We start from the raw sequence: 15,256 nt of genomic DNA on the forward strand, positions 1-15,256 counted from the left end.
TAGGGAGCATCACAAACTACTTGATCTAAAATATAAAATCTGTGAGAAGCATTAATTGCTTCCAGAACACTTATGTATCACTCTTTCATCCACTAACCTTGTGCAACATTAAACCGACTGTTTAGTGACCATACATTTTCAACAGAAGGCATTCTTGAAGTTAAATTCAATTTACATGAAGGGGAGGGGGGGACCAGGCATCACTATTTTCTGAAAAGGGGTACTGGATTGAGAAAGGCCATCGACAACAGATCTCTTCTCAGTGAAAAACCTTTCAGGTGAAAATATGTACTATAAAGAACGGGTAATTCATAGTTCTCAATATAACACAGAGGTATGGCATCCACATTCTGTAATATGGGCAAAACTCAAGAATTCATATTTCAAGCCTGTAAAGCTCAACAATCCATACAGTTTCAGACAAAATATATTACTTTTACTTTCATATAAAAGCTTAAGATAACAAAAAGAATTGATATAAGTGTTTTTACGTGCAAACCTATTGATCAATATGGTGTCGGAGACACAGCAGTTTATGATATTGACGCAACGTGACATATCACTGAAAATGTGTACTGTTAGTGAAATAAACAAGAGCATGGCCTAGAGTAAGTCACTGTACAGAACAAGGTTTCAAGATAGCTTGATGAAGCTAGAGTTCAACAGTTACAGAGACTTTATTGCCATGGCCACTCCTTTGAGGGAGTTCCAGGAGGCAACTGTCATCAGAGATAATAAATAAATAATAGAATAAAGAAAGTAGTTGAGAGAGCAGAAGAGAATGTGTTGAAATGGTTTGGACATATGGAGAGAAGTGAGTCAGTTGTTGTTCGCTGATGATACAGCGCTGGTGGCTGATTCATGTGAGAAACTGCAGAAGCTGGTGACTGAGTTTGGTAAAGTGTGTGGAAGAAGAAAGTTAAGAGTAAATGTGAATAAGAGCAAGGTTATTAGGTACAGTAGGGTTGAGGGTCAAGTCGAGTGAGGTAAAGTTGAAAAAGAGGATATAAGTGAGGTGGAAGGAACAAGGAGAAGCAGGACACCAAACTGGAGTGAAAAAGATTTTGGGTGATCAGGGTCTGACTATGCAGGAGGGTGAGAGGCATGCAAGGAACAATGTGGTATACCAGGGTCGACGTGCTGTCAATGGACTGAACCAGGGCATGTGAAACGTAAGGGGTAAACCATGGAAAGGCCTGTGGGGCCTGGATGTGGATAGCGAGCTGTGGGTTTGGTGCATCACACATGAGAGCTAGAGACAAAGCATGAATGAATGTGGCCTTTTTTGTCTATTATCCTGGCGCAAACTTGCTGACAGAGAGGGTGGTGATGCTATTTCCTGTGGGGTAGGGTGGTGCCGGGAATGAATGAAGGCAAGCGAGTATGAATATGAAGAAGGGTATGTATATATATGGCTGTGTATGTGTATATATATTCATGTATATGTGAATATGTTGATGTGTATATGTATATGAATGTATATGGGCATGTATGGGAGTGTATGTATATGTGTGTGTATATGAGTGGATATATATATAATGACTGAGAGATGTATAAAAGAAAGAGGCAAGAGGTCAAGAGAAAGGTGCAAGAGGTTAAAAAAAAAAGGGCAAATGAAAGTTGGGGTGAGAGAGTATCATTAAATTCTAGGGAGAATAAAAAGATGTTTTGGAAGGAGGTAAATAAAGGGCGTAAGACAAGAGAACAAATGGGAACATCAGTGAAGGGGGCTAATGGGGAGGTCATAACAAGTAATGGTGATGTGAGGAGATGGAGTAAGTATTCTGAAGGTTTGTTGAATGTGTTAGATGATAGTGGCAGATATAGGGTGTTTTGGTCGAGGTGGTTTGCGAAGGGAGAGTGTCAGGGAGAATGCTTTGGTAAACAGAGAAGAGGTAGTAAAAGCTTTGTGGAAGATGAAAGCCGGCAAGGCAGAGGGTTTGGATGGCATTGCAGTGGACTTTATTAAAAAAAGGGGGTGATTGTAGTTGTTGACTGGTTGGTGAGGATATTCAATGTACGTATGGCTCATGGTGAAGTGCCTGAGGACTGGCGGAATGTTTGCAAAGTGCCAATGTACAAAGGCAAAGGGGATAAAGGTGAGTGTTCAAATTAGAGAGGTATAAGTTTGTTGAGTATTCCTGTCAAATCATATGTGAGGGTATTAATTGAGAGGGTGAAGGCATGTACAGAGCATCAGACTGGGGAAGAGCAGTGTGGTTTCAGAAGTGGTAGAGGATGTGTGGCTCAGGTGTTTGCTTTGAAGAATGTATGTGAGAAATACTTAAAAAACAAATGGATTTGTATGTAGTATTTATGGATCTGGAGAAGAGTTGATAGAGATGCTTTGAGGAAGGTATTAAGAGTATATGGTGTGGGAGGCAAGTTGCTAGAAGCAGTGAAAAGTTTTATCGAGGATGTAAGGCATGTGTACGAGTAGGAAGAGAGGAAATTGATTGGTTCCCAGTGAATGTCGGTTTGCAGCAGAGGTGCATGATGTCTCCATGGTTGTTTAATTTGTTTATGGATGGGGTTGTCAGGGAAGTGAATGCAAGAGTTTCGGGAAAAGGGGCAAGTATGCAGTCTGTTGTGGATGAGAGGGGTTGGGAAGTGAGTCAGTTGTTGTTGTTCGCTGATGATACAGTGCTGGAGGCTGATTCGGGTGAGAGACTGCAGAAGCTGGTGACTGAGTTTAGTAAAGTGTGTGAAAGAAGAAAGCTGAGAGTAAATGTGATTAAAAGCAAGGTTATTTGGTACACTAGGGTTGAGGGATAAGTCAATTGGGAGGTACATTTGAATGGAGAAAAACTGGCAAAAGTGAAGTGTTTTAGATATCTGGGAGCAGATTTGGCAGCGGTTGGAACCATGGAAGCAGAAGTGAATCACAGGGTGGGGGAGGGGGTGAAGGTTCTGGGAGCTTTGAAGAATGTGTGAAAGGCAAGAACATTATCTTGGAAAGCAAAAATGGGTATGTTTGAAAGAATAGTGGTTCCAAAAGTGTTATACGGTTGCGAGGTGTGGGCTACAGATAGGGTTGTTCGGAGGAGGGTGGATGTGTTGGAAATGAGATGTTTGAGGACAATATGAGGCGTGAGGTGGTTTGATCGAATAAGTAATGAAAGGGTAAGAGAGAAGTGTGGTAATAAAAAGAGTGTGGTTGAGAGAGCAGAAGAGGGTGTGTTGAAATGGTTTGTTCACATGGAGAGAATGAGTGAGGAAAGATTGACAAAGAGGATCTATGTGTCAAAGGTGAAGGGAACAAGAAGTTTGAGACCAAATTGGAGTTGGAAGGATGGAATGAAGAAGATTTTGAGCGATCGGGGCCTGAGCATACAGGAGGGTGAAAGGCATGCAAGAAATAGAGTGAATTGGAATGATGTGGTATACTGGGGTTGATGTGCTGTAAATGGATTGAACCAAGGCATGTGAAGCATCTGGGGTAAACCATGGAAAGCTTTGTGGGGCCTGGATGTGGAAAGGAAGCTGTGGTTTGGGTGCATTGTACATGACAGCTAGAGACTGAATGTGAACGAATGTGGCCTTTGTTGTCTTCTCCTAGCACTACCTTGCGTGCGTGCGGGAGAGGGGAGTGTCATTTCATGTGTGTATAAAAGAAAGAGGCAGGAGGTCAAGAGAAAGGTGCAAGAGGTGAAAAAGAGGGCAAATGAGAGTTGGGGTGAGAGAGAATCATTAAATTTTAGGGAGAATAAAAAGATGTTTTGGAAGGAGGTCAATAAAGTGCGTAAGACAAGGGAGCAAATGGGAACTTCAGTGAAGGGGGCTAATGGGGAGGTGATAACAAGTAGTGGTGGTGTGAGAAGGAGATGGAGTGAGTATTTTGAAGGTTTATTGAATGTGTTTGATGACAGAGTGGCAGATATAGGGTGTTTTGGTCGAGGTGGTGTGCAAAGTGAGAGGGTTAGGGAAAATGATTTGGTAAACAGAGAAGAGGTAGTAGAAGCTTTGCAGAGGGTGGAAGCTGCCAGGGCAGCAGGTTTGGATGGTATTGCAGCGGAATTTATTAAAAAAGGGGGTGACTGTATTGTTGACTGGTTGGTAAGGTTATTTAATGTATGTATGATTCATGGTGAGGTGCCTTAGGATTGGCGAAATGCTTGCATAGTGCCATTGTACAAAGGCAAAGGGGATAAGAATGAGTGCTCAAATTACAGAGGTATAAGTTTGTGGAGTATCCCTGGTAAATTATATGGGAGGGTATTGATTGAGAGGGTGAAGGCATGTACAGAGCATCAGATTGGGGAAGAGCAGTGTGGTTTCAGAAGTGGTAGAGGATGTGTGGATCAGGTGTTTGCTTTGACGAATGTACGTGAGAAATACTTAGAAAAGCAAATGGATTTGTATGTAGCATTTATGGGTGTGGAGAAGGCATATGACAAGAGTTGATAGAGATGCTCTGTGGAAGGTAGTGAGAATATATGTTGTGGGAGGCAAGTTGTTGGAAGCGGTGAAAAGTTTTTATCGAGGATGTAAGGCATGTGTGCGTGTAGGAAGAGAGGAAAGTGATTGGTTCTCAGTGAATGTAGGGTTGCGGCACGGGTGTGTGATGTCTCCATTGTTGTTTAATTTGTTTATGGATGGGGTTGTTAGGGAGGTAAATGCAAGAGTTTTGGAAAGAGGGGCAAGTATGCAGTCTGTTGTGGATGAGAGAGCTTGGGAAGTGAGTCAGTTGTTGTTCGCTGATGATACAGCGCTGGTGGCTGATTCATGTGGGAAACTGCAGAAGCTGGTGACTGAGTTTGGTAATGTGTGTGAAAGAGGAAGGTTGAGAGTACATGTGAATGGGAGCAATGTTATTGGGTGCAGTGGGGTTGAGGGTCAAGTCAGTTGGGAGGTGGGTTTGAATGGAGAAGGACTGGAGGAGGTGAAGTGTTTTAGATATCTGGGAGTGGATCTGGCAGCGGATGGAACCATGGAAGCGGAAGTGAATCATGGGGTGGGGGAGGGGGTGAAAGTTCTGGGAGCCTTGAAGAATGTTTGGAAGTTGAGAACGTTATCTCGGAAAGCAAAAATGGGTATGTTTGAAGGAGTGATGGTTCCAGCAATGTTGTATGGTTGCGAGGCGTGGGCTATGGATAGAGTTGTGCAGAGGAGGGTGGATGTGCTGGAAATGAGATGTCTGAGGACAATATGTGGTGTGAGGTGGTTTGATCGAGTGAGTAATGTGAGAGTGAGAGAGATGTGTGGAAATAAAAAGAGTGTGGTTGAGAGAGCAGAGGGGGGGTGTTTTGAAGTGGTTTGGTCACATGGAGAGAATGAGTGAGGAAAGATTGACTAAGAGGGTCTATGTGTCGGAGGTGGAGGGAACGAGGAGAAGTGGGAGACCAAATTGGAGGTGGAAAGATGGAATGAAAAAGATTTTGAGTGATTGAGGCCTGAACATGCAGGAGGGTGAGAGGTGTGCAAGGAATAGAGTGAATTGGAACGATGTGGTATACCGGGGTCGACGTGCTGTCAATGGATTGAACCAGGGCATGTGAAGCGTCTGGGGTAAACCATGGAAAGTTCTGTGTGGCCTGGATGTGGAAAGGGAGCTGTGGTTTCGGTGCATTATTACATGACAGCTAGAGACTGAGTGTAAATGAATGGGGCTTTTGTTGTCTTTTCCTAGCGCTACCTCGCACACATGAGGGGGGAGGGGGTTGTTATTCCATGTGTGGCGGGGTGGCGATGGGAATGAATAAAGGCAGACAGTATGAATTATGTACATGTGTATATATGTATATGTCTGTGTGTATATATATGTGTACATTGAGATGTATAGGTATGTATATTTGCGTGTGTGGATGTGTATGTATACACATGTGTACGTGGGTGGGTTGGGCCATTCTTTTGTCTGTTTCCTTGCGCTACCTCGCTAACGCATGAGACAGCGACAAAGTTTAATAATAATTGAAATAATGCGTGGATGGGTCTTTCTTCATCTGTTTCCTGGCACTACCTAACTGATCAGGGAAACAGTGATGAAGTATAATAATCAGATAAGACAGAATAAATAAAGAATACCAACAGGCATGAACAACGATAAGAAGAAACCAAAGATAAAGTTTCAAGGTTTAAGTAAAAAAATGAAACCGCCTGAGATACAATCAATAAGAGACTATGAACTTCAAGAAACCTAGGACTGGGTAGTAAGTACAGAACCACATGTACTTATTTAACTCTCCATTGCAAGTGCTTACAAACTGTTTTTGACAATAACTGAAAAGAAAGTATTTTTGGACAATAACTTAAGAGCAGGAAATGTACTTGAAAATGGGTGATTTCATTCCAGTCTACCACTGGGCATATTCTTTTGTTAATGGATAACATTCACAACACCTGCAAATAGTTTAGATGTAGGTCTGCTTTAGTCCAAACTAAACGGCCAGGAAACTGTTAGAGCCATGAAAATTAAGGTGCTATCATTAGTGGAGCAAAATCAAAACTCTGAACACTTGAATTCATGAGCCTGGGGCAATTCGTGGTTTTACAGTAAGGTGGTCACTCGTATTTTGTGCCTGGGGTCTGTCTGTAAACTGCTGTTCAACTGCTGAGTTGAACCACAGGGACTAGTATACAAAACTGACATTTACAGTAAAAAAACTATGCAGCTAATCATCATTTTACAACAACTATATTAAAATCAAGAATATGAAAATTTCAGGATTTGAAAGAATAAGAAAATAAAACATAATTTGTTACCTGTGAGTGAGGTATGTGGCCATAGAATGCATTAAATCCAATACCAGCATCAGATACAGCAAAGAGGATGCCACCAACACATGAACAAAGTTTCGTCCAAGTCCACAATTCCTCAAAAAACTGTACTCTGGCCACAGCACGCCAAACCATTGTCATTAGCATGAATGTATAGACTGGCATGCCAATGCTGATAAGTCCATATGTGCCAGGTAAGAGAAGGTAAATTCCTGGAAAAGCAGTTGAAATTTTCTAATATCTAATGTGTATTTCTCACAATCATGGCAAATTACATCAACACATTTAATCAAATACAAGACAATCAGAGGACTAAATCTCACTCAAACACAAAAACAGTACAAACTTAAAGTAAAGCTCTATGAAAAATTCTCAACTTTTTCCAGTAAATTGTCTAAGGTAACCAAAATTTATGCTATCTACCTTCATTCTTGCCTTTCTATTTTTTCACCAGGTCCTGTATATCACCCTTTCTTTTTTTCTAAATGCTCTTGGCAAGTTCATACGTGGGAGACATTAATTACAACTGCATAAATGTCAGCTAATATCCATACTGCATCTGCATCACAGAACTCTTCTCTAATTTACATTTATGACTTTTATGTGCCATTGAGTCAGTTTATCATTACTGAAGATAATTTATTTGGGAATATTCAGGCTTCATCCACAACCCAATGCTTCTCTGTATGGTCAATTGGTCTGTACTTATCACTGTACATGTTTTTTTTTTTTTTCAATGATTTCTGCATACATCTGTGATAAACAGCAAAGCTTCTTAATGACTACAGGGATGATCATGAAGGATATCAACTCTAGAATGTTTGATACGTCACAAAATATACTTTGAGGGGAAATGTAGTGATAAAAGGGTGGTAAGCAGTAACAGGTGGTTGGAATCTGAATTTGTGGTCATCTATGGTACCCAGTCTGAAGGACTAAATGCACCACTAGGTGATTTAACTAATTCTACACTATTTGAGACTTTAATGACTAATGACATATTAGAAATTGAAAACCTATCCCAAATTATAAATATGAGCTCAAAATCATTACATACAACCTGCAAAAAATTGGAGTACAAGACATGCCCAGATTATACTGATTTCTTCATACATATTTACCATTTTCTGTGTTGGTGAGGTAGCGCAGGAACAGAAAAGAAAAGGCCTCACTCACTCATATTCATCACCTAGCTGTAATTTGTAAAGTACCTAAACCACAACCCCTATCTACAACCATGTCCCACATATCTTTCCTTGATTTCCCCTGGCACTTCATATATCCTGGTTCAGTCCGCTGACAGCACATCAAACCCCATATAACAAACTGCTTCAATTAATGCCATCATGTATATGCCTTTCACCCTCCTGCATATTTAGGACCCAAACACTTGAATTACTTTTCATCTTCAATCTGTCACATACATCTTCATCAAATTCTCTTCTCTCATTTTCTCCAATTTTGTCTCCTCCACTTCTGTAACATATATCTTCATCAATTTCTCCTCACTCATTCTCTCCTTCTTTAACATATATCTTCATCAATTTCTCCTCACTCATTCTCTCCATATGCTCAAACCAGCACACTCTATTTGGCCCTCTTAACTACACTCATCTAAATTGTAAAGATGAAAAATCCCTTGCTCTTTATAGAAGCACAAGGTCTTATAAAGCTATACAAACAGACAACAGAAATGAATGTTACAAACCTAAAGCTGTGAGGGAGTAAACAACAGTGGCAACATAAATATTAAAAGGTCTGAAGCCAAAGGCAGAGATGTACAAAAACTGTGCAATAAGGAAAGACCCTAGGCCATGGATAAAGAAATCTTCCCAGATGAGCAGTGCATCACCCAACACAGAGAAGATCAATCCAAGCAAGATTCTTCTAGAATAAGCATACCTGGAAAAAAAAGGAAGCATGAGACCATAGCCAATCCAGGAATACTAATAAGGGTATACCACCCTGTTTTACATGTGGATAACTGCTTATCAAGCAGATTATAATTACTTTCATAACATTCAAAACATAAAGTGTACATAGATCTGGAAATATTACCTGAAAGAAAGAACCTGTATTATACAGCATTTTGCACTTAAAGAGAAAAAAATCACCAAAAGGAAAAAAAAAGCTATATCATGGGAATCAATTTTCATCAGTTCTCTATACTGATCTTATTCTTGTATACTCATAAATTATCATGAATTTTATAAAAGCTTAAATACTATTTCATTCATCTGACAAAAGTTGCAAAATGCCACTACTACCCTTGAGTTATTTGACATTCTTATTCATTAAATGTAACTAAATGTTTACCTACCATCATCAATACCTTCATAATCATATGTTGTCCTTTACTTTTATATGAATAGCAGCAACATCTTCAATATAAGCATTATTTCCAAAATATGGTATGCATGGATTTCAGAATACTGAAATACTGCTAAAGAAGTCAGTACCAAAGCTAATCCTTAACTGTTATTAAAAGGTGGTAAAAGTGACTAATTTGAACTTAATGTTGAAATGTATAAGAGATGTGAAATATCACTTTCTTTTACCTGATGAATCAATATGTGAAATTGGAGTGAGAAAGTTGACAGTGAAATACACTCAAATCATGATGAAAACGGTAGAAGTTACCACAGATCTAGTGTGCAACTGATGCCTCTCTGATTGCTGATAATGAAAAGAGGTTGGGTGGAATGGTAAGTCATTCTGATGCATGAAGGAAGCTGCTACTGAGGGGAGATGCAAGTAAGAATAAAGCTCTCATTTCAAAGGGCAGTCTTAGACTTCCTATGTAAAGAAAAGTAAAATAAGAAAGGGAGAAAAATTAATATGCTGCATATGATAAAACCTACTTACAATCTGTCACTTTAGAAGGCAAGCATTCCAGTTCCCCCAAAATCTATGTTCTCCATTCTTTTTTCTCCATTATCTTTTGCCCATTTCTTTCATTCAAGACTTGGCTTTGATAAGGACCTCTGTCTATGACTGAAGCCTATGACATACAAGAAAAAGATGTGACAACATTCACATATTCTGAGTAGCAGTACTTTGTAAGTATACCAACACCAAAGGTGTGAAACATTCATTAAGGTATCATAGGACATATGGTAAACCTTATATGAGAGAACTAATCCCGCTTCCTGTAGCATTCTGATATACTGTATTACTATTATTATTATTATTTTGTTATGTCGCTGTCTCCCGCGTTAGTGAGGTAGCGCAAGGAAACAGACGAAAGAATGGCCCAACCCACCCACATACACATGTATATACATACACATCCACACACACAAATATACATACCTATACATCTCAACGTATACAGATATATACACACACAGACATATACATATATACACATGTACATAATTCATACTGTCTGCCTTTATTCATTCCCATCACCACCCCACCACACATGTAATAACAACCCCCTCCCCCCTCATGTGTGCAAGGCAGCGCTAGGGAAAGACAACAAAGGCCCCATTCGTTCACACTCAGTCTCTAGCTGTCATGTAATAATGCACCGAAACTACAGTTCCCTTTCCACATCCAGGCCCCACAGAACTTTCCATGGTTTACCCCAGACACTTCACATGCCCTGGTTCAATCCACTGACAGCACATCGGCCCCGGCATACCACATCGTTCCAATTCACTCTATTCCTGGGAGCCCTGAAGAATGTTTGGAAGTCGAGAACATTATCTCGGAAAGCAAAAATGGGTATGTTTGAAGGAATAGTGGTTCCAACAATGTTGTATGGTTGCGAGGCGTGGGCTATGGATAGAGTTGTGCAGAGGAGGGTGGATGTGCAGGAAATGAGATGTTTGAGGACAATATGTGGTGTGAGGTGGTTTGATCGAGTAAGTAATGTAAGGGTAAAAGAGATGTGTGGAAATAAAAAGAGTGTGGTTGAGAGAGCAGAAGAGGGTGTTTTGAAATGGTTTGGTCACATGGAGAGAATGAGTGAGGAAAGATTGACCAAGAGGATATATGTGTCAGAGGTGGAGGGAACGAGGAGAAGTGGGAGACCAAACTGGAGGTGGAAAGATGGAGTGAAAAAGATTTTGAGTGATCGGGGCCTGAATATGCAGGAGGGTGAAAGGCGTGCAAGGAACAGAGTGAATTGGAACGATGTGGTATACCGGGGTCGATGTGCTGTCAATGGATTGAACCACGGCATGTGAAGCGTCTGGGGTAGACTATGGAAAGTTGTGTGGGGCCTGGATGTGGAAAGGGAGCTGTGGTTTCGATGCATTATTACATGACAGCTAGAGACTGAGTGTGAATGAATGGGGCCTTTGTTGTCTTTTCCTAGCGCTACCTCGCACACATAAAGGGGGAGGGGGTTGTTATTCCATATGTGGCGAGGTGGCGATGGGAATAAATAAAGGCAGACAGTATGAATTATGTACATGTGTATATATGTATATGTCTGTGTGTGTATATATATGTATACATTGAGATGCATAGGTGTGTATATTTGCGTGTGTGGACGTGTATGTATATACATGTGTAGGTGGGTGGGTTGGGCCATTCTTTCGCCTGTTTCCTTGCGCTACCTTGCTGTCTTCTCATATATATATATATATATATATATATATATATATATATATATATATATATATATATATATATATATATTAGGTTATTAGGTACAGTAGTGTTGAGGGTCAAGTCAATTGGGAGGTGAGTTTGAATGGAGAAAAACTGGAGGAAGTGAAGTGTTTTAGATATCTGGGAGTGGATCTGGCAGCGGATGGAACCATGGAAGTGGAAGTGGATCATAGGGTGGGGGAGGGGGCGAAAATTCTGGGAGCCTTGAAGAATGTGTGGAAGTCGAGAACACTATCTCGGAAAGCAAAAATGGGTATGTTTGAGGGAATAGTGGTTCCAACAATGTTGTATGGTTGTGAGGCGTGGGCTATGGATAGAGTTGTGCGCAGGAGGATGGATGTGCTGGAAATGAGATGTTTGAGGACAATGTGTGGTGTGAGGTGGTTTGATCGAGTAAGTAACGTAAGGGTAAGAGAGATGTGTGGAAATAAAAAGAGCGTGGTTGAGAGAGCAGAAGAGGGTGTTTTGAAATGGTTTGGGCACATGGAGAGAATGAGTGAGGAAAGATTGACCAGGAGGATATATGTGTCGGAGGTGGAGGGAACGAGGAGAAGAGGGAGACCAAATTGGAGGTGGAAAGATGGAGTGAAAAAGATTTTGTGTGATCGGGGCCTGAACATGCAGGAGGGTGAAAGGAGGGCAAGGAATAGAGTGAATTGGAGCGATGTGGTATACCGGGGTTGACGTGCTGTCAGTGGATTGAATCAAGGCATATGAAGCGTCTGGGGTAAACCATGGAAAGCTGTGTAGGTATGTATATTTGCGTGTGTGGACGTATGTATATACATGTGTATAGGGGGTGGGGTTGGGCCATTTCTTTCGTCTGTTTCCTTGCGCTACCTCGCAAACGCGGGAGACAGCGACAAAGCAAAAAAAAAAAAAGAAAAAAAAAAAAAAAAATATATATATATATATATATATATATATATATATATATATATATATATTATCCCTGGGGATAGGGGAGAAAGAATACTTCCCACGTATTCCCTGCGTGTCGTAGAAGGCGACTAAAAGGGAAGGGAGCGGGGGGCTGGAAATCCTCCCCTCTCGTTTTTTTTTAATTTTCCAAAAGAAGGAACAGAGAAGGGGGCCAGGTGAGGATATTCCCTCAAAGGCCCAGTCCTCTGTTCTTAACGCTACCTCGCTATCGCGGGAAATGGCGAATAGTATGAAAAAAAAAAAAAAAAAAAAAAATATATATATATATATATATATATATATATATATTGGTTCTCAGTGAATGTAGGTTTGCGGCAGGGGTGTGTGATGTCTCCATGGTTGTTTAATTTGTTTATGGATGGGGTTGTCAGGGAGGTGAATGCAAGAGTTTTGGAAAGAGGAGCAAGGATGAAGTCTGTTGGGGATGAGAGAGCTTGGGAAGTGAGTCAGTTGCTGTTCGCTGATGATACAGCGCTGGTGGCTGATTCATGTGAGAAACTGCAGAAGCTGGTGACTGAGTTTGGTAAAGTGTGTGAAATAAGAAAGTTAAGAGTAAATGTGAATAAGAGCAAGGTTATTAGGTACAGTAGGGTTGAGGGTCAAGTCAATTGGGAGGTGAGTTTGAATGGAGAAAAACTGGAGGAAGTGAAGTGTTTTAGATATCTGGGAGTGGATCTGGCAGCGGATGGAACCATGGAAGCGGAAGTGGATCATAGGGTGGGGGAGGGGGCGAAAATTCTGGGAGCCTTGAAGAATGTGTGGAAGTCGAGAACATTATCTCGGGGAGCAAAAATGGGTATGTTTGAAGGAATAGTGGTTCCAACAATGTTGTATGGTTGCGAGGCGTGGACTATGGATAGAGTTGTGCGCAGGAGGATGGATGTGCTGGAAATGAGATGTTTGAGGACAATGTGTGGTGTGAGGTGGTTTGATCGAGTAAGTAATGTAAGGGTAAGAGAGATGTGTGGAAATAAAAAGAGCGTGGTTGAGAGAGCAGAAGAGGGTGTTTTGAAATGGTTTGGGCACATGGAGAGAATGAGTGAGGAAAGATTGACCAAGAGGATATATGTGTCGGAGGTGGAGGGAATGAGGAGAAGTGGCAGACCAAATTGGAGGTGGAAAGATGGAGTGAAAAAGATTTTGTGTGATCAGGGCCTGAACATGTAGGAGGGTGAAAGGCGGGCAAGGAATAGAGTGAATTTGATCGATGTGGTATACCGTGGTTGACGTGCTGTCAGTGGATTGAATCAAGGCATGTGAAGCGTCTGGGGTAAAGCATGGAAAGTTGTGTGGGCCTGGATGTGGAAAGGGAGCTGTGGTTTCGGGCATTATTGCATGACAGCTAGAGACTGAGTGTGAACGAATGGGGCCTTTGTTGTCTTTTCCTAGTGCTACCTCGCACACATGAGGGGGGAGGGGGATGATATTCCATGTGTGGCGAGGTGGCGATGGGAATGAATAAAGGCAGACAGTGTGAACTGTGTGCATGTGTATTTTTGTATGTGTCTGTGTGTGTATATATATGTGTACATTGAGATGTATAAGTATGTATATTTGCGTGTGTGGACGTGTATGTATATACATTGTGTATGGGGGTGGGTTGGGCCATTTCTTTCGTCTGTTTCCTTGCACTACCTCGCAAATGCGGGAGACAGCGACAAAGCAAAATAAATAAATAAATAAAATGAGAAGTGCTGAGAAAACCAGATGGATTTGTATGTGGCATTTATGGATCTGGAGAAGACATATGATAGGGTTGATAATGATGCTTTGTGGAAGGTTTTAAGAGTAAATGCTGTGGGAGGTAAGTTGCTAGGAGCAATGTAAAGATTTTATCAAGGATGTAAGGCATGTGGACAAGTAGGAAGAGAGAAAAGTGATTGGTTCCCAGTGAATGTCAGTCTGTGGCAGGGGTGCATGATGTCTCCAAGGGTGTTAAATTTGTTTATGGATGGGATGATTAGGGAGGTGAATATAAGAGTTTTGGAGAGGGGCTAGTATGAAGTCTGTTGTGGATGAGAGGGCTTGGGAAGTGAATCAATTGTTGTTTGCAGGTGATACAGCATTGGTGGCTGATTCAGGTGAGAAACTGCAGAGGTTGGGGAATGTGTTTGGTAAAGTGTGTGAAAGGAGAAAATAGAGTAAATGTGAATAAGAGCAAGGTTATTAGGTTCAGTAGGGTAGAGGGACAAATAAATTGGGAGGTAAGTTTGAATGAAGAAAAACTGGAGGAAGTGAAGAGTTTCAAATATCTGGGAGTGGACTTAGCAGCAGATGGAACCATGGAAGCAGAAGTGAGTCACTGGGTGGGTGAGGGGGGATAAGGTTCTGGGAGCGTTGAAGAATGTGTGGAAGGCAAGAACATTATCCATTTCTGGCACTACCCAGCCCCACAGGAAACAGTATCACCACCCCCGGCTTCAGCAAAGTAGCACCAGGAAAACTGACAAAAAAGGCCATATTTGTTCACACCCGTCTCTAGCTGTCATGTGTAATGCACCAAAACCACTGCTCCCTATCCACAGCCAGGCCCCATAGACCTTTCTATGGTCGGAATCTTAATTCATTCACTCTCAACTTGTCTTTTACAGTCTTAAAGGTGTCTATCTTGATCACCATAAAAAAATCCTATGTTATTTGAACAAATTCAGGAAAGTAACTGATGGAACCAAACCTTAGATCCAACATACCTATAATATTATGATCATGGTCATATGAATGAAACACAGAATGTGAAATATGTAGACTGTATAATGTTTTTGAAGCTAAATTAAAACAATGCTAAAATCCAACAGTATACTTACTCTTCTCCAAGGCTCATGCCATGGAGGAGGACAAAGGCAATGAGAGACAGGATTGGTAGACATTTTATCACCATGGCAAAAATGGAAGGCTGATCTGATGGGATGAATAAAACAAAGTAGATTGCTACTGTCTTGAAGAATGGCACCAATTTTGGACCCACACTCTTTAA

At 41.1% G+C, this 15,256-nt stretch overlaps 1 protein-coding gene across 1 annotated transcript in view; it reads right to left on the minus strand.

Annotated features, from left to right (window-relative positions):
- LOC139763305 (lysoplasmalogenase TMEM86A-like) overlaps positions 1-15,256 on the minus strand; it is a 60,938-nt gene that overhangs the window by 8,578 nt on the left and 37,104 nt on the right. The window contains exons 2-4 of the mRNA XM_071689318.1: positions 15,087-15,256; positions 8,426-8,619; positions 6,703-6,929 (exon numbers count right to left, since the gene is read on the minus strand). Coding sequence (XP_071545419.1) covers positions 6,703-6,929; positions 8,426-8,619; positions 15,087-15,256 — 591 coding nt within the window. The remainder of the gene's footprint in view (positions 1-6,702; positions 6,930-8,425; positions 8,620-15,086) is intronic.

This window comes from Panulirus ornatus, chromosome 46, assembly GCF_036320965.1.
Source record: "Panulirus ornatus isolate Po-2019 chromosome 46, ASM3632096v1, whole genome shotgun sequence".
Classification (NCBI taxonomy): Eukaryota; Metazoa; Arthropoda; class Malacostraca; order Decapoda; family Palinuridae; genus Panulirus; species Panulirus ornatus.